The sequence below is a fragment of the Bufo gargarizans genome, chromosome 3 (genome assembly GCF_014858855.1).
Source record: "Bufo gargarizans isolate SCDJY-AF-19 chromosome 3, ASM1485885v1, whole genome shotgun sequence".
NCBI lineage: Eukaryota > Metazoa > Chordata > Amphibia > Anura > Bufonidae > Bufo > Bufo gargarizans.
Genome location: NC_058082.1, coordinates 52,090,120 through 52,108,694, shown reverse-complemented (window position 1 = coordinate 52,108,694; position 18,575 = coordinate 52,090,120). Strand labels below are relative to the sequence as shown.

Genomic DNA, 18,575 nt, shown 5'->3' with positions numbered 1-18,575 from the left:
TTGTTTGTGTGCATAAGAACTATATTTGACCATTATGACATGTATCTGACATTTATCACTACTTTTTTCCTTCTGTAGGCTACATCTTTAATTGTAAGTTGTCCCTGAATTCGGCTGTAGAGTGGGTGAAGACTAACTCCTAGGATGTTCTCCATACACAGCACACAGAAATGCCCAGAAGCATCAGCAGTACTGAGCAGTGTAGTTGTGGATCCAGCTCTGTGGAGAGACAGTAAAACAGCATCTTTGTTTGTCTCTCTCCTACTGCACCTCATCCTGCTTCTTCTCGCCCCTGCTTAGACTTCTATGGGCAGCAGCAGCTGTAACCTGATTTCTAAGTGAAACTAAAAATCGGTCTTGTCTCTGCCTCTCTTTACAGATTATTTGAGGGTGAATGATCAGTGCAAGGGGGTAGGAGAAGTGGTTGCCAAGTGGAGAAAAAGACATGTTTCTCTAATAATGTATATTAAAAAGTTTCTTATTGTCACTTGTACTATTGATTGATGTAAAGTTAAAGAGTAGCTCTTGTTTTATTTTTCCATACATGAATGGTACAAGCAAATATAAGAAACTTTGGGGCACATTTATTAAGACCAGCGTTTTAGACGCCAGTCTTAATAAAGCCCTAAGCAGGCGGATGATCCGCCGAAGATACGAGGAGGCACCTTACGGCCTCTCCATAACTTCGGCACCGGCTGGCCTCTCCATAACTTCGGCGCCAGCTGGCCTCTCCGTAACTTCGGCGCCGGCTGGCCTCTCCATAACTTCGGCGCATCCATCGCCAGTTCTAAATGTAAGACAGCTTCCAAGCTGTCTTACATCTAGAAAATTTTCTACGCCTAAAACAGGCTTCCCGCTCTGCCCCACTCCACGCCCACAAGTTTAAACCTGGCTTAAGCGGTGAAGTCGCAGATAGCAGCGCAACTAACTGTTGCACCGCCATCTGCGCCTGAAATACTATTTCAGATTAGTAAATGACCCCCTTTGTATTTTATCTCATCAGAGAAAGATGTTTCGTTCTCCTCTTATCAGGGTCCTCTTCTGCCACCCCTTTCTCCTCACTGACTCTCAATTCACTGCTCAGATCCATCTTCAGTGAAAATGTGCAGCCTGCTCACTGAAGGATCAGATTACACACAAGTCTATGGAGAGGGGAGGGAGAAGGAGGAGAAGGGAGGGGCTGCTGCAGACAGGCAGAGAGACTGACAGAGAGGCTGCTGTTGATTTGTAAGTGATTTACTGTCTACTTAACTGCTGGATTTACATAAAAAAACTTCTCAATTCTGCTGTGTAATGTCCTCCATTACTGCAGCTGCTTCTGAGGTTGTGCTGCAGGGAGTTAGGGAACAGATTATCCTGTTTCTACATGCTCAGTGTATGGGCAGACATGATGAGCAGCTAGTCTCCACTCCTACCAACTCTAAAAAATAGAATTATAGATTACAGAGAGAAAAAACGCCAAAATATGCCAGATGCAAGTCATATAATGACCAGAAATAGGGTTATTCCTCATGTACACACACATGGGAGCTTATTCTAAAAAGTTACCTGAAATGAGTTAAAACAAAAGTGACCATTTAAATCAATCAACCAATCATCAGAAGACTATGATTCAAATAATGCTTCTTTATTGGTGGTTCTGTTGATTAATAAGGTTGTCCACTATATCCCTGAGGAAGGAAACCAGATTTTCCAAAACGCGTTGGAAGTGTTGTGGATACCATAGGTACCTGTACGGAAACCAGTGACATCAGTGTGGACTGCTGAGGATTGGAAGAAGCAATAAGGGCAAGCTAATGGCCAGAACAGGTCTGTGAGCACCGCTACAAGCATTCAGTACCAGATTCTCCTTCTTTCTTCTATTTAGCTCTGGCACTGCAATTCTAGCATTGGAAGTAACTGAAGGATATCCACTCCGACCAGATCAGGGCTCAAGCAGGATCCAGACTGATCACAGTAAGAACCATAATTGAATGAGAATTACACAAGTGTTTCTTTTCTATCAAACAGTGGATCGTGGCTGTTTTTGTCTTGTATGTGGAGTAAGGAGTGTGACGAAACCAACCTCGCCACGATGTTTTGGAGGGGGCTGGTTGCCAGCCTCTTGCCTCAGGATTATGGCCCATACTAACTTTAAAGAAGACAGGCCGGCCGCACAGCTTAAATCTGTCTTTGGAATTGTATTTTGTTATGTAAGGGTACCCAGATGGCTAGTTTAATTGTATTCGTGTGGTCTGAGTGTCATTCGCCTAACGATATGCACTCAGACTTGAGCTATCTGGGAATATGTTAAATGTCTGTGGTTGCTGGGAGGGTGTGACATTGTGTGTTTAACTGGTGATTTCTGTCCTGTTGTCCCCGCATGTGTATTGGCGATCTCCCCTTTGTCCTGAGAGATAATTGGATTATCCCCCGGTTGTCTCTGGGGCAGAGAGGAGGAAACCATGATGCATTGTGGGGATATGTTGTATCTGTTCGGTGTGTCGCAGTCTCCATTCTGGTCCCCTGTGGGCGTGTCCACCAGATATGGACCTGCATAAATACGGGCGAGTAGCCCTCAATAAAGTGTTCCTGTTTTATCCTTCATCATGTTGAGACTGGTGTTTGGATAACTGATCAAACTGGGGGATTGCTATACGCTGAAGATTTGCTATACTCCCCTGGCATAACTACTAGCTCTTGTAAGAGCTGTTCCTGCTCTCTGGCTGTAGGAGAGGTTAACCCACTGGAGCCTGGAGCCTTGTCGTAGGTCCAGCGTGGGTGGAGGACGGTGAGACCCCAACCAAGCTGTGGCGGTTCGTGGGGTCTGCAGGGCGTACGGTGTCAAGTGGAGTGCTTGGAGTCCTCGGAAAGCACTAGGAGCATCTAGCGACGGAGGTACCCGGTCGGGGTGCTAGGAGTTCCGTTACATTGGTGGCAAGCAGTGGGATGGCGTCCTAGTGTGAGGAGAAGCAGCTCGGAGACACCGTTCGTGGAGTATATTGAGGGCAACGCTAGTATCCGTACAGCGCCCCAGGCTACAGCAGGATGGAATCGGCTAGTCTTCGAACAGCGTTCCACTACGAGGAGGATGATGACCCGGACTGGAGGGATGCAGTCCGGAAAGGCGTCTGGCACGAGGCCCTGGAAGATGTACAGCGTCGGCGGGGCGAGTGTCTCCCCAGTGAGGAGCAGCAGTTGCGGATGCGAGTGGCCCTGCGAATGCCCCTTCTGGGAGAGGAGCCCCTGAATGAGTGGGTGACAGAACTGGAGAGCCTGGTATGGAAGGAGCTTTGGCTAGATGACGCCTACCAGGCACTCTGGTGGTATGTGATTCGGCACTCTCCCTGGATGGCTGAGCACGACAGACCCGAGGGTGAGGATTATGATGGCCCTGGCCTGTTGTTTGAGGCCTTCGCAGAACCGGAGTTCGGAGATGCTGGAGGGTCCCGGTTCTGGGATATCTATGACTACAGAGAGGCTATGCATGATTGGGCTACAGCGAGAGAGGTGAGACAAGACCTGGCATCTCTAGTGACAAAGGAGTGGGAGCTGGAGCAGGACTACCAATACTTCTTCAGCTCAATTCGGTCCCAATATACACTGCCAGAGAGCTGGGTGGCAGACCCAGATCTACAACCCTACAGCTGGGAAGACCCGACTGAAGTATCCCCTGCTTCAGTACCAGCTACAGAGGTAGGGGTCCTCATAGACTGGTCCTGTGAGGAACCACAACAGGCAGGTGGAGACGGGACCGAGGGCTCTCTGCTGGGATGCTGGCCCAGACCCTCAGCAGCAGCCGGAGTTGCCAGGTGTGGACGCAGGTGATCCTGACTCGCAAATGTTGAGGGACCTCACAGACTGGTCCTGGGAGGACCCACAGATGGCAGGTGGAGATGGGACCGAGGTCTCTCTACTGGCCCTACAGGGATGCTGGGCCGCCTGCCCAGATCTCCAGCGGCAGTGCATATCACAGGGAGAGGAGACAACCGGTCTCTCTCCCCAGCGGCAACCTGAGTTCCAGGGGGAGGAGATGCTGCCTTACAGCAACCAGAGTCCTGGGGAGGAGAGGCAACCGGCCTCACCTTCCACCAGCAGCCGGAGATACCAGGAAAAGGGGAACACAAGCCCCTCTGCATGGGCGCAGATGAGACCGCGGGCTCGGTGCCAGTCCTACAGGGATGCTGGACAGTCGGTCCAGATCCCCATCCATCTCCGCAGGGATACCAGGAGGAGGAGGTAAGCGAGCCCTCCCCTTCCCAGCTACTTCCCAACAGAGTTCTGGGGGCAGGGGATGAGCCTGCGCTACCCACTGATTTCTTCCCAGCAGAAGAGCTGGCATCAGGGCAGAGCGCAGTCGGCCTCTGCCCTCCTCTATCCTCTTCTCCAGAGCCGGACATCCCACAGGCTACCCCAGCGGAAGTGCTGGCATCTGGGCAGAGTGCAGTCGGCCTCTGCCCTCCCCTATCCTCTTCTCCAGAGCCGGACTCCCCACCGGCTACCCCAGCGGAAGAGCTGGCATCTGGGCAGAGCGCAGTCGGCCTCTGCCCTCCCCTACCCTCTTCTTCAGAGCCGGACTTTCCACAGGCTACCCCCGCGGAAGAGCTGGCATCTGGGCAGAGCGCAGTCGGCCTCTGCCCACCAAGTACCTACAGCTCCAAGCTGGAGAACCACAAGGCAGCAAGGAGTCGCAGATGCCCACTCAACAGCTGGGGACATACGGAACAGAGCCAGGCCCCAAAATTCAACAGGTCCAGTATGGGGTTGTGGTTGGACTGCCAGACTAACTCAGGTACTGACCGTGAGGTCAGGTATCTGGTTAGTCTTCCCTGGAAGGGGGAGATGTGTGACGAAACCAACCTCGCCACGATGTTTTGGAGGGGGCTGGTTGCCAGCCTCTTGCCTCAGGATTATGGCCCATACTAACTTTAAAGAAGACAGGCCGGCCGCACAGCTTAAATCTGTCTTTGGAATTGTATTTTGTTATGTAAGGGTACCCAGATGGCTAGTTTAATTGTATTCGTGTGGTCTGAGTGTCATTCGCCTAACGATATGCACTCAGACTTGAGCGATCTGGGAATATGTTAAATGTCTGTGGTTGCTGGGAGGGTGTGACATTGTGTGTTTAACTGGTGATTTCTGTCCTGTTGTCCCCGCATGTGTATTGGCGATCTCCCCTTTGTCCTGAGAGATAATTGGATTATCCCCCGGTTGTCTCTGGGGCAGAGAGGAGGAAACCATGATGCATTGTGGGGATATGTTGTATCTGTTCGGTGTGTCGCAGTCTCCATTCTGGTCCCCTGTGGGCGTGTCCACCAGATATGGACCTGCATAAATACGGGCGAGTAGCCCTCAATAAAGTGTTCCTGTTTTATCCTTCATCATGTTGAGACTGGTGTTTGGATAACTGATCAAACTGAGGGATTGCTATACGCTGAAGATTTGCTATACTCCCCTGGCATAACTACTAGCTCTTGTAAGAGCTGTTCCTGCTCTCTGGCTGTAGGAGAGGTTCACCCACTGGAGCCTGGAGCCTTGTCGTAGGTCCAGCGTGGGTGGAGGACGGTGAGACCCCAACCAAGCTGTGGCGGTTCGTGGGGTCTGCAGGGCGTACGGTGTCAAGTGGAGTGCTTGGAGTCCTCGGAAAGCACTAGGAGCATCTAGCGACGGAGGTACCCGGTCGGGGTGCTAGGAGTTCCGTTACAAGGAGTGACTATATATCCTGTTGGTTAGTGGTCCTGTAGGTTAAGGGGGGTTATTTTTATGGTTGTGAGCGCAGTGGTGCAGTAATAGTTTGGTCGTCCATCTTAGTACAAGCCCAACTTAAAAGATGAACATTCTTCAGCAGTAGAACTAGACTGCTGAGCAGTCAGTGAAGTTAAAGGGAATATGACTTCTTTCCTTTTTTTGTCAAAATGCTACTTGTGTGAATTGTTTTATACAGTAACATACCCTGATAAGAACAATATCTGCAGCTTCAATGGCAACATCAGTTCCGGTCCCAATGGCAATCCCAATGTCAGCTCTGGCTAATGCCGGGGAATCATTGATGCCATCTCCAACCATGGCGACTCTCTTCCCCTCTCTTTGCAAAGCCTGGACTTTGGCCACCTTGTGAGAAGGAAGAACTTCTGCAAATACCTTCTTGATCCCAACCTGCAAGAATGAAAACTTTATAAGTGATTCCTTTTTACTGGCACACACTGAGAATAGAGATAATAATAAAATAAAAAAAAGTGATATCACCGTGTACGAAATGAACAGTAATTCTACATTCCAAAAAAAGTGATACAAAATATCAGGGGCGGACTGGGAACTTAAAGTGGCCCTGGAAAAAAAAAACTAAAAGTATCTCTATGTTGTAGGTAGGTCCAAAGTGACAAAATGCAGGGAAAGCACATGTAGGCAGTGACAACAGAAGTAGGCGGGGCCAGCAATACCATAGCGCAGAACTAAATAGCGGACTAGCCAGGGGTGTAGCTATAGGGGGTGCAGAGGTAGCAGTCGCTACTGGGCCCAGGAGCCTGAGGGGCCCAAAGACCCTTGTGCCACATAAGACACTGGTAATATAGAAAGTGTATGCAAGTTACACCTCTGGCTGGACAGAAGGAGTTAGGTTGAAAATTTGGTATGGAGGAGGAGGGGAGTGCAGTTTAAATTTTTGCCTCATGCAGCACGAAGGTTTGAGGGAAGGGGGGCCCAAGCTGAACTCTTGCACCAGGGCCCATAAGCCTTTAGCTACGCCCCTGGGCCTAGCAAAACCAGATACCACAGTGCAGCACAAAATACTGCCCCAGCAGAACCAGATACCACAGTGCAGCACAAAATACTGCCACCCGTGCCACAGTATGAAACTATCATTGTCCTGAGGATAGTAATATAGAAATCAGGAGGGGACCTGGGTCCTGGCCGGGTGCATGAGTACCTGATGCTTCTACATTAAGTAATGCTGAGAGCATTAGATCTTTATGTACCTGGCTGTTGACCATGAGGTGGTCTTTTTCCATGTAGAGTCTATGGCCAGTCCGCCCCTGCAAGACATTGAGATACCACTAGCTGAGAGTAACACGAAGGGGTCCAGTACAAAGATGTCTGGACCACTTCATATAACAATCAACTACCTTTTGTGTCACCCCCACTTCCTCATAGATTGTAAGCTCTTGCGAGCAGGGTCCTCACTCCTAGTGTTTCAGTTATATATTAGCCGGTTACGTTGTGATGTCTTGTTTTGTACATGAACCCCCTGATTGTAAAGCGCTGCGGAATATGGTGGCGCTATATAAAAAAAGATGATTATTATTTCCCATAAGCCGGTTAGGTGACCACTGCTGAGAGGTCTAAGTACCTGAGTGGCGATTGCTTTGGCAGTCTTCCTGTTGTCTCCTGTGATCAGTACTACATCCACCCCCATAGCTTCTAATGTATAGACAGCGAGAGCTGCCTCCTGCTTCACCTGTGTCTGCGATGGCGATCATTCCACACAGTGCACCTTTTGAGGAAAACATTGTCACAATATATAATGGCATTACAGAAGCATTCAGCACACGCTCCTAGACAGGTGCCAGGTTATCAAAATGTTGCCAAGGCTTTAGAAAGATAAGGTAAATCAGGACTGATGCCTTGGGTAAAGATAAAACAGATAAAGACAGATTTGTATGTACCACATGATGCATTGGTGAGGGACCTATTATAGTGCCTGATATTCGGACAGGACGATCGCGGTGGATGATAAGCACGTCCACTGGCGCTTGTTGGCACCGGCCTACTGCAAAGTGGATGGTGAAAGAATGATTGCTATGGCAGTCGTTCCTCCGTCATTCAGTTCTAGTGATTATCGGCAGCACATCCCCGATTACACAAAGAGATGTCCTGGCGATGAAAGATGCCAATCAGCTGACAAATGAGCGACTGCGCAATGATACAGGCCAGTTGTCAGAAATGACCTTTCCTATGAATGCTGGTTCCAGATAATTGGCCCGAATACTGTTCAGTCTGATAGGGCCTTAAGACATTACCATCGATAGCTACTAGCACTGCAGTCTGTCCTTTCATTTCATGAGCTGTCATGGCCTCGTCTATATCACTGGAAATGTGCAATCCATTGCGTCTCATCCATTCCCTGTTCCCGATCAGCACAGAATGAGGTTGCGGAGCTGCGGCACCTGCAGAAAGACCTTCATTAGTGAATGCTACAAGAAAATAAGGAACTTTCTGTTCTTTCCTGGACATTTTTTCTTAGGGACTTTCATCAGACTTCATATTCATTGATATAGAATGAGAGCATCTATTAGAAACTGGACAATGGCCCCAATTGATCACACCTTCACTCCAGAATTCTGGCTCCAAAAACTCGCAGCTTTTGGGGCTTTTTGGGCTCACTTGCGGAATTTTTTTGCAGTTCTACACCACTCACTGCAGTTCTGAAATAGGGGTGGAAAAGTGGGTATGGTTAGCTATGTTAATGAGTGTCACTACAGATTTATCACTGAGACTTTTTATTTTTTTAAGTCTCAATCTCACTCCAGTAGGAAAACTGGAGGAGCTTTTCTAGACACAAGTGTTAGGTTTAAGGGTTTCAGCAAATGGCAAAAGGCACTTACTAATGTATTGTGATTGTCCATATTGCTTCATTTGCTGGCTAGATACATTTTTCCATCACATTATACACAGCTCATTTCCATGGTCATGACTAGGGATGAGCGAATCGACTACAGATTTGCATAAAACTTCATTCCAATACTGCAGGAGCTCCGTACAGTATTAGAATGTATTGGCTCTGATGAGCCGAAGTTATTGCTTGGCGAAGTCTCGCTAGACTTCAGGTAATGACTTCATAAATTAATTTATACTGTAAAAAAACATTTCCCGAACTCAGGTTCGGTTCCAAGTGGTACCTTGGGACCGAACCCGAGTTCGGGAAATGTTTTTTTACAGTACAAATTAATTTATGAAGTCATTACCTGAAGTCTAGCGAGACTTCGCCAAGCAATAACTTCGGCTCATCAGAGGAAATAAATTCTAATAAACAGTATTGGAACAAAGTTTTATGCAAATCGACTTCGAATGTTTTATCCGAAGTCCATTCGCTCATCCCTAGACATGACCCCCCTGCATTCCATCCGCGGTGGCCATGCTTGCACAGAATAGTAAAAAGCACTGCCCTGTCCTGCATATTGCCGCAGGAGAGCATTCTCAGAGGGTTTAGCTCAGCAGAATTCTACCTTGTAGTTCAGGAGCAATGATTAGGGAGCTGTCTTCTTGTGGACGGATGAGGCCGCTCTTGTAGACATTCTGCTCATTCAAGCCCTCTTCACTTTGCACCAGGACTCTTTCCACATTATTCACTTGACAGCGGATCCCACATCCTGGGACTGCCTGGAAATCCGTACAATATCCCAGGGATTCTGTACCAAGCTCCTACATGAAATGTCAAAGTATAAGTAGTTATAATACTCATAACTGAGAGCCCCAAAGCTGCGGTAGCAGTGATCTTCAATAGGTTGTCTGGTACAGAAAACCCATGTTCAAATTAATAGAGAGGTCGTCCATTCAGGACCCTTACCTAGTGGCTATACAGAGCATCTGTCTGTAGAGGAGCCGGCATATCCATGTATATGGATGGCCGATATCTAGCAGATATGATGTGGGTGGATGATTCACTTCTTGTGAGTGTAGAGTGTGGACTCTATACTCAGATTGTACACTTTAAGGATAGACAGTCACATCATACTACTGTACCTATTCTTTACCTCCTTGCAATACTTTGCCACTGCCATTCCCAAGGGATGTTCACTGCTGGCTTCTGCTGTACCAACCACGGCAAGCATTCTTTTTAGGGGCATACTGACCACATCACCCAGCAGCAGGACTCTCATGACTTTAGGGACTCCATGAGTTATTGTTCCAGTCTTGTCAAACATCACTGTATTTATCTGTTAAAAGGCAACAATTCACTTTTGTAAATTCGTATCATTTATATTATTTTGATATTGATGACCTATCCAGACTGGTGGGGACCCGGCATCTCCACTGTTCCCATTCACTTGAATGGGAGCTGAGCTGCAGTACACCGGCTCTGTCTAATGTTTAGAATCTGGGATCCTGCCATAGTGTCCGGCATCGGACCCCCACCGATCTGAAAGGATAGGTCATCAATGTCAAAAAACTGATATACTCCGTAATTCCATAAGGATGAAACATAGCTTGGTACTTTAGGGTCTAGTAATTTTTGGAGTAAAAGTATTTGCCAAAGCAAACACATAAGGAGTTCCTATGTTGCATGGTGTGCATCACAGGCTCCAGTATACTTCCATATCAAGGCCAGCATGACTCAAATAGTTCAAACTGTATTTCCAACACATACCAACCTTATGTGCCATCTCCAGGGGCTCTCCACCTTTGATGAGGATGCCATTTTGTGCAGCCACTCCAGTACCCACCATCACGGCAGTGGGAGTAGCCAGGCCTAAAGCACAGGGACACGCAATGGACAGCACAGTGATGGCAGTCTGGAAGCCAACCCGTATGATTATCTCAGTCTTCGAGATGGTCTTACTGTAATCCTGAAAGTAGATAAAGAATAAAATTAATAGCAAAAATAAACTGAATACACACTAAGAAATAGTAAATGGATCATGGTAGCTTAGAATATACATAAATTAGGGATAATACAGTATAAGAGTTAAAAATAGTGTATATGACCAGTGTACCAGAAGGACAGTACACTAGTCTGGGAAGCAGGGTATGGAACGTTGGCAATTGAGCATACAGCAGCGTCGACAGAAAAAGGGTATCAATGGTGACGTAGACGGCGTGGTGACATCATCGCACCACCTGCGATGTTCCACAGGAGAGGCCGGGTCTACTTGGCTTCATTATGGGAGCGCTCGGGGACAAGTGAGTAGAGACAGCCATCCCCTTTTTTCTGCATGTGCCCTATCCCTAATATTTTGGTTAGGGTTTCACTAGGAGGTGTCCATCTTCCTTCCCTAGTTCTGAGGCCTGATTCCCTGTTTCCCCCTTCCCTCCTATGCTCGGTGTGGTGTTCAAGTTGAACATGATGCCCGTGCATTGGGGAGCGCAAATTGCGGTCCCCAATGCATTCATTTTCCTTTCCGTCCTAATAGAAGTCTATGGGCAGAGGAACGGATCCGTCGTCCTTCCGTCTTATGGATTCCGTTATAACCATGTTATAATGGAAAGCCATAACGGAATCCCTATCACTAGTGTGAACCCACCCTACGTGGCATTCTTAGTAACGGTACTGACCCAGAGAGTAACCTCATCATGTTGTTTGTGATTGATGAAAAATTTAGGATGTAAAAACTTAGTATTGTTGTTTTTTTCCTATCTCCCATGCAGAAAGGGTTAATGAAAGTTATGTGTACCTCAAAATGGTGCCATTAAAAACTGCAACTTGTCCTACAAAAGCCAAACCCTCATAAGGCTACATAGACAGAAAAATAAAAAAAATATAGCTCTTTTAAAAAAATCCCTTGGTCAATAGGGCCCTAAACAGGCTGGTCATGGAGGGATTAATTATGTAAAATACCCTCACAACACCTCAGTTCAGGGGGTCGGGGTCTTGTGAGCCGTAGGGCTGCAGTAAACGAATATTTTTGTAATCGAGTATTCTATCGATTATATTTCTCGATTCATCGAGTAATCTAATAAGAAAAAGCTACTTAAAATAACGTACGTAATTAGGTATGTATAAAGTTATTGGTTTAGAGAGGGGTTAATGAAGGCACCTCCAAGGTGCTTCCATTAACCCCTCCAAACCAATAACTTTATACATGCCCATTGGGTTTGGAGGGGTTAATGGAAGCACCTTGGCATTAGGCATGTATAAAGTTATTGGTTTGAAGAGGTTAATGAAAGCACCTTGGAGGTGCCTTCATTAACCCCTCTCTAAACCAATAACTTTATACATACCAAGGTGGTGCCTGCAGCCTCCATTAACCACTCTCTCTCCATCTCCCTGCCCCCAGCCTCTGATCTGCCTCCCTGCCCCCAGCCTCTGATCTGCCTCCTTGCCCCCAGCCTCTGATCTGCCTCCCTGCCCCCAGCCTCTGATCTGCCTCCCTGCCCCCAGACTCTGATCTGCCTCCCTGCCCCAGCCTCTGATCTGCCTCCCCCCTCCAGCCTCTGATCTGCCTCCCCCCCAGCCTCTGATCTGCCTCCCCCCTCCCCCCAGCCTCTGATCTGCCCCCCCCTCCCCCCAGCCTCTGATCTGCCTCTCCCCCTCCCCCCAGCCTCTGATCTGCCTCCCCCCAGCCTCTGATCTGCCTCCCCCCCTCCCCCCAGCCTCTGATCTGCCCCCCCTCCCCCTAGCCTCTGATCTGCCTCCCCCCCTCCCCCCAGCCTCTGATCTGCCTCCCCCCTCCCCCCCAGCCTCTGATCTGCCTCCCCCCTCCCCCCAGCCTCTGATCTGCCTCCCCCCAGCCTCTGATCTGCCTCCCCCCCTCCCCCCAGCCTCTGATCTGCCTCCCCCCCCATCATTGGTGGCAGTTTGCAGTTCCGATCGGAGCCCCAGCAGTGTAATGCTGGGGCTCCGATTGGTTACCATGGCAGCCAGGAGTCACGCTACTGAAGCCCTGGCTGCCATGGTATGTTAGTGAGCAGAGAGCAGCGCATTATACTCACGTGCGCTGTGGCCGCCGGTCGCTCCTTCTCATAGGTCTGTGCGGCGCATTGCTAATGCTGTAAGCATTAGCAATCCGCCGCACAGACAGAAGAAGGAGCGACCGGCGGCCACAGCGCACGTGAGTATAATGCCCTGCTCTCTGCTCACTAACATACCATGACAGCCAGGACTTCAGTAGCATCCTGGCTGCCATGGTAACCGAACGGAGCCCCAGCATTACACTGCTGGGGCTGTGATCGGAACTGCAAACTGCCACCAATGATGGGGGGGGGGGGAGGAGGAGGACCCTGTGGGATATGGCCGGCAGATTCATTGGTAGTGCAGTGGCCACAGTCCCTCCCCTCCTCCTCCTACTCTGTCCTCATTGGTGTTCAGCGGCAGCCGCGCACAGTGGGGAGGGAGGGACTCCCTCCTCCTCCCTCCTCTGTGCCGGCCGGCTCAGTCCTGCCTCTCTGACCTCCGGAGGACACGGAAGCGGTGAGTGAGACGCTTAATTTCACTCCCGCTCCGTGATCACGTGGTGTAAACGATTCCTCGATGCAGGGAAACTGCATCGATGAATTTTTTGACTCGATTTAATCGAGTTATTCGAATAATCGTTTCAGCCCTAGTGAGCCGGCATGTGGTTACTATATGTTGCCCCCATTGGAAGCCAGTGTAATAAGATCAGATATGTTAGTGATGGGCCTTGGTTTGCCTCATCCGCACAGACTTTGTACATTCCCCTTCCTTTCAAGATGGAGTTCATGACATCACAATCCACTGCTGACCTCTGTCCACTGAATATGCAAATCCCATGACATCACAATCAAGTGCCCTCTTTCATCCACTGAATATGCAAATCAGATGACATCACAAACCAGGACTTGGCAACCTCCTGTAGAATATGACATCACAATCACCAATGACATCATAGAGTTCCTTTTTACAGTTCCGAGACTCCTGAAGCTCAGTCTTTCCAGACACTTCAAACTGGCGCGACACTTCTGTGTTATTTGCGAGTTTGGATGTAAATTGACTTTATTTTTTAACGTCTTTTGGAATCGTTGACAATGAGCTCCAGGAAAAGACGTAGAGGGAGAAAGAAAGAGGAGGCTGCGGCCGAAAATGAGGAGGAGAAATATTCAAAGCGAGTTCCACATAAGAGACCCAGGATTGGGACCGAAAAAGAAGCACCAGATGGAAAAACGCCGTCCAGTCCATCACCGCCAAAGAGGAAAAGATCAAGCGAGCAACTTGACGGTAGCAAAACCAGAGAACCCAGACAGGGTAAGATAAAAATCAAAAATGAGGAACCTGTGCTAGCTCTCAGCGGGTCCTGCTCCGGCCTCCAGAGAGTTTGCGCCTCTTTAAGTGCGGATAAGTTTTGCTACCATCACATACTCGGAGAGGGTGGGTTCGGCAAAGTCATCTCGGCGACGGATGTCGTCCGTAGAGAGCAGATGGCAATTAAGATACAGTCAAAATCCAAGTCATTAAAGTCCCACCTTACCGAGAGATACATCCTAAGGCTTTCCAACGAGTGTCCCTTCCTAGTCCACGGGTATGGCGTCTTCCACACAGCAGACATTTTTTTGATCTATCAACTGGGCGGACCTGGAGGCTGGAAGAAGCGAGTCCCCAGTAACATTGCCGGCTGATGATCTAAGTGACTTTCTCAACCAAGCAATTCCTGTGCCTTATAGCAAAGTCTACAAAAACGACATTGAAGAAATAAACCAGAATCTCTTTAAGAACATCTGTTTTGTGGGTCCTGAATGGGCTGAAGATGACACAAATACCGCCGTCCATTCAGATGTGTTACCACCGGATACAGCACAGGATCACAGATCTGATTCAATTACCTAATCATACCCGAGGAACACCATCGTTCAGAGGACCATCATCCTGCTAGATATCCATGATGCAGAGGACCACCATCCTGCCAGATTTCCATGATGCAGAGGACCACCATCCTGCCAGATATTCATGATGCAGAGGACCACCATCCTGCCAGATATCCATGATGCAGAGGACCACCATCCTGCCAGATATCCATGATGCAGAGGACCACCATCCTGCCAGATATCCATGATGCAGAGGACCACCATCCTGCCAGATATCTATGATGCAGAGGACCACCATCCTGCCAGATATCTATGATGCAGAGGACCACCATCATGCGAGATATCTATGATGCAGAGGACCACCATCCTGCTAGATATCTATGATGCAGAGGACCACCATCCTGCTAGATATCTATGATGCAGAGGACCACCATCCTGCTAGATATCTATGATGCAGAGGACCACCATCCTGCCAGATATCCATGATGCAGAGGACCACCATCCTGCTAGATATTTATGATGCAGAGGACCACCATCCTGCCAGATATCTATGATGCAGAGGACCACCATCCTGCCAGATATCTATGATGCAGAGGAACACTATCCTGCCAGATATCCATGATGCAGAGGACCACCATCCTGCCAGATATCTATGATGCAGAGGACCACCATCCTGCCAGATATCTATGATGTAGAGGACCACCATCCTGCCAGATATCCATGACGCAGAGGACCACCATCCTGCCAAGATATCTATGATGCAGAGGATCACCTTCCTGCCTGATATCTATGATGCAGAGGATCACCATCCTGCTAGATATCTATGATGCAGAGGACCACCATCCTGCTAGATATCTATGATGCAGAGGACCACCATCCTGCTAGATATCTATGATGCAGAGGACCACCATTCTGCTAGATATCTATGATGCAGAGGACCACCATCCTGCCAGATATCCATGATGCAGAGGACCACCATCCTGCCAGATATCTATGATGCAGAGGACCACCATCCTGCCAGATATCTTTGATGCATAAGACCACCATCCTGCTAGATATCTATGATGCATAGGACCACCGTCCTGCTAGATATCTATGATGCAGAGGACCACCGTCCTGCTAGATATCTATGATGCAGAGGACCACCGTCCTGCTAGATATCTATGATGCAGAGGACCACCATCCTGCTAGATATCTATGATGCAGAGGACCGCCATCCTGCCAGATATCCATGATGCAGAGGACCGCCATCCTGCTAGATATCTATGATGCAGAGGACCACCATCCTGTTAGATATCTATGATGCATAGGACCACCATCCTGCTAGATATCTATGATGCAGAGGACCACCATCCTGCCAGATATCCATGATGCAGAGGACCACCATCCTGCTAGATATCTATGATGCAGAGGACCACCATCCTGCTAGATATCTATGATGCAGAGGACCACCATCCTGCTAGATATCTATGATGCAGAGGACCACCATCCTGCTAGATATTTATGATGCAGAGGACCACCATCCTGCCAGATATCTATGATGCAGAGGACCGCCATCCTGCCAGATATCCATGATGCAGGGGACCGCCATCCTGCCAGATATCCATGATGCAGAGGACCGCCATCCTGCCAGATATCTATGATGCAGAGGACCGCCATCCCGTCAGATATACATGATGCAGAGGACCGCCATCCCGTCAGATATACATGATGCAGAGGACCACCATCCCGCCAGATATCCATGATGCAGAGGACCACCATCCTGCCAGATATCCATGATGCAGAGGACCACCATCCTGCCAGAAATCCATGATGCAGAGGACCACCATCCCGCCAGATATCCATGATGCAAAGCTCCACTAACATCTCCAGAATTTCTATATTTTTAATGAACTTAGTTAATAAAATCTTTCTGGGTTTTCTAAGTTCTTTGGTTCCTTTTTATTTATGCAGTTCAGGTCTATGCACATGGTACAAGGAGACCCCAACCAGGAGTAACAGCCACACCCCAAAAACAGCCATAGTGCCTCTATTAAGAGCACTGTTAGTGTGACCCCCATCATTAGTGTCAGCACAGTGTCCCTATAAACAGTATGACCTTGCCTTCCGACCATTCCAGATCCAGCAGGACTGTCCCTAATTTCGCTCTCTGTCTTCCGGTCCCTGAGAGCTGCTGCATATTCCGACTTCATCTGTATGTGGATCCTCAGGACACAGCGGTGAAGAAGGAACCATCAGCTTCCTCCTGCTCCACCATTTAGCTGCTGCCAGTGGTTCAGCGCAGGCGGGCCCGATACAGTGACATCACCGAACCTGCTGTGCTGGGCCACACATGACGTAGACGGGAGAAGAGCAGTCCTGCTCTGCACCGCTCCTTGTGGGAACATGGGATGGGTTTATTTCAAAGTTAGGAATGCATGGGGCACTTAGGGGGCCTCATAATGGGTGGAGTGCACTTTTGGGGGTGTTATACTGTATAGGGGGCACTTAAGGGGCCTCACACTGTGTGGAGTGCACTTATGGGGGTGTTATACTGTATAGGGGGCACTTATGGAGGCCTCATACTTTTTGAGGAGTACTAAGGGTACATTATACTATAAAGAGGCATAAATGAGGCATTCTTACAGTGCTGCCACTGGGTGGAGTAATAGGCTTGGCTTAGTGTATAAATATATATTGCCATGGTGGGCTACACGTGACACAGATTTTTTTTCTCCCCTTGGGCTTTCCACAAGGGGGGGTCTGAATATTGCTCCCTATTTATAATCATTAAATTCAGCTGAAAACGTCCGGCTGCCTGCAGCCACCACCAGGGGGAGCTCAGTACATACCTCCCTATAGGTAGATAAGACTGTGGCGCACCCCATACTGCTGACTGAACCCCTGCCGCGGGAGCGAGACCGTATTGATTTCCTGCCACGTCCTCTGCTCCTGCATGTGTCTGCGCTATTTATACCCGCAACTCGCCTGCGCCTCTTTACACGCTGCCTGTGAGGAGTAGTAGTCATTCACTAGGCTGACACATGTAGTCACATATGTTTTGGGCACATCCACACAGAATGGATCCACTTGGGATGCATATCTTATTTAAAGGGTTAATACTGCCACCGACCCCCTGTATTTACACCGGCTGGGTTAAGTGTAACGTTATAAGCCAATGAAAGACTATTATTACCGCTGTCCTGAGGATCGGCCATCAGTATTAGGTCGGTGGCGGTCTGACTCTCGGCATCCAGCAGGAGCGGTAGATGTTTAGGGCCGCCGTTTTCTGACTGCGGACCCTGCACTCAATTGTATCTGCTTCCACTGGACCGAGATACAATCAGTGGCGGATTATAATTGGGGCGTTTGGGTCTGTAGCCCCGGGCCCGACATCGCTGGGGGGCCCAACGCCGACCCAAATGCCCAGCATGGGTACATGGGTGCACCCTTTAGGATGAGTGGTGCTATAGTCACATTTAATATAAACACTGTCCAGGAGCTGTACTATTATTGGCCTAAGTGTTTGCATTAAATGTGACTATAACCCCCCTCATTCATAGGAAAACACCTATGTGCAGCAGTGCCTTAGTGAATTTCTATGTATGAAGGGGCTTATAGTCACATTTAATATTAACACTGTCCAGGAATTGTACCATAATGACCTGTGTATATTAAATGTGACCATAAGTCCCCTCATCTATAAGGGGGGGGGGGGGTTATAACACAGGTGAATTACAGTACACTTAACAGTGTTTATATTATATGACTATAACCCCCTTCATCCATAGGTATGAACCCATGTACTGCACATGTTTTAGCCCACCTTTAGGTTGAAAATATTTTTTTATTATTCTCCTCCTTTAAACCTGGGGTGTGTCTTACATCCAGGTGCATATTATAAAGCAAAAAATACGGTATGTATTTTAAATTTGGCAACAAAAAAATTAATTTTGCTCCTAAATTTTTCAGTTTAGGAGCCAATGGCTCCTGGGTATTTTTGCAGTCCTATGTAACACTACAGATAGCATAAGGTAAAAGGTTTCTCTGGGATTGATATATTGATGGCCTATCCTCAGGATAGGTCATCAATATGAGACTGGTGGGGGACCGACTCCTGGCACCCTGGCCAATAAGCTGTTTGA

The 18,575-nt window shown here is 48.4% G+C and overlaps 1 protein-coding gene across 1 annotated transcript in view; it reads right to left on the bottom strand.

Moving 5' to 3' along the window:
- Positions 1 to 18,575, bottom strand: part of ATP7B (ATPase copper transporting beta) — an 86,324-nt gene that overhangs the window by 9,242 nt on the left and 58,507 nt on the right. The window contains 7 exon segments of the mRNA XM_044286530.1: positions 5,932 to 6,135; positions 7,325 to 7,432; positions 7,434 to 7,468; positions 7,995 to 8,141; positions 9,201 to 9,396; positions 9,729 to 9,911; positions 10,347 to 10,541. Of these exon segments, the coding sequence (XP_044142465.1) occupies positions 5,932 to 6,135; positions 7,325 to 7,432; positions 7,434 to 7,468; positions 7,995 to 8,141; positions 9,201 to 9,396; positions 9,729 to 9,911; positions 10,347 to 10,541 (1,068 nt within the window).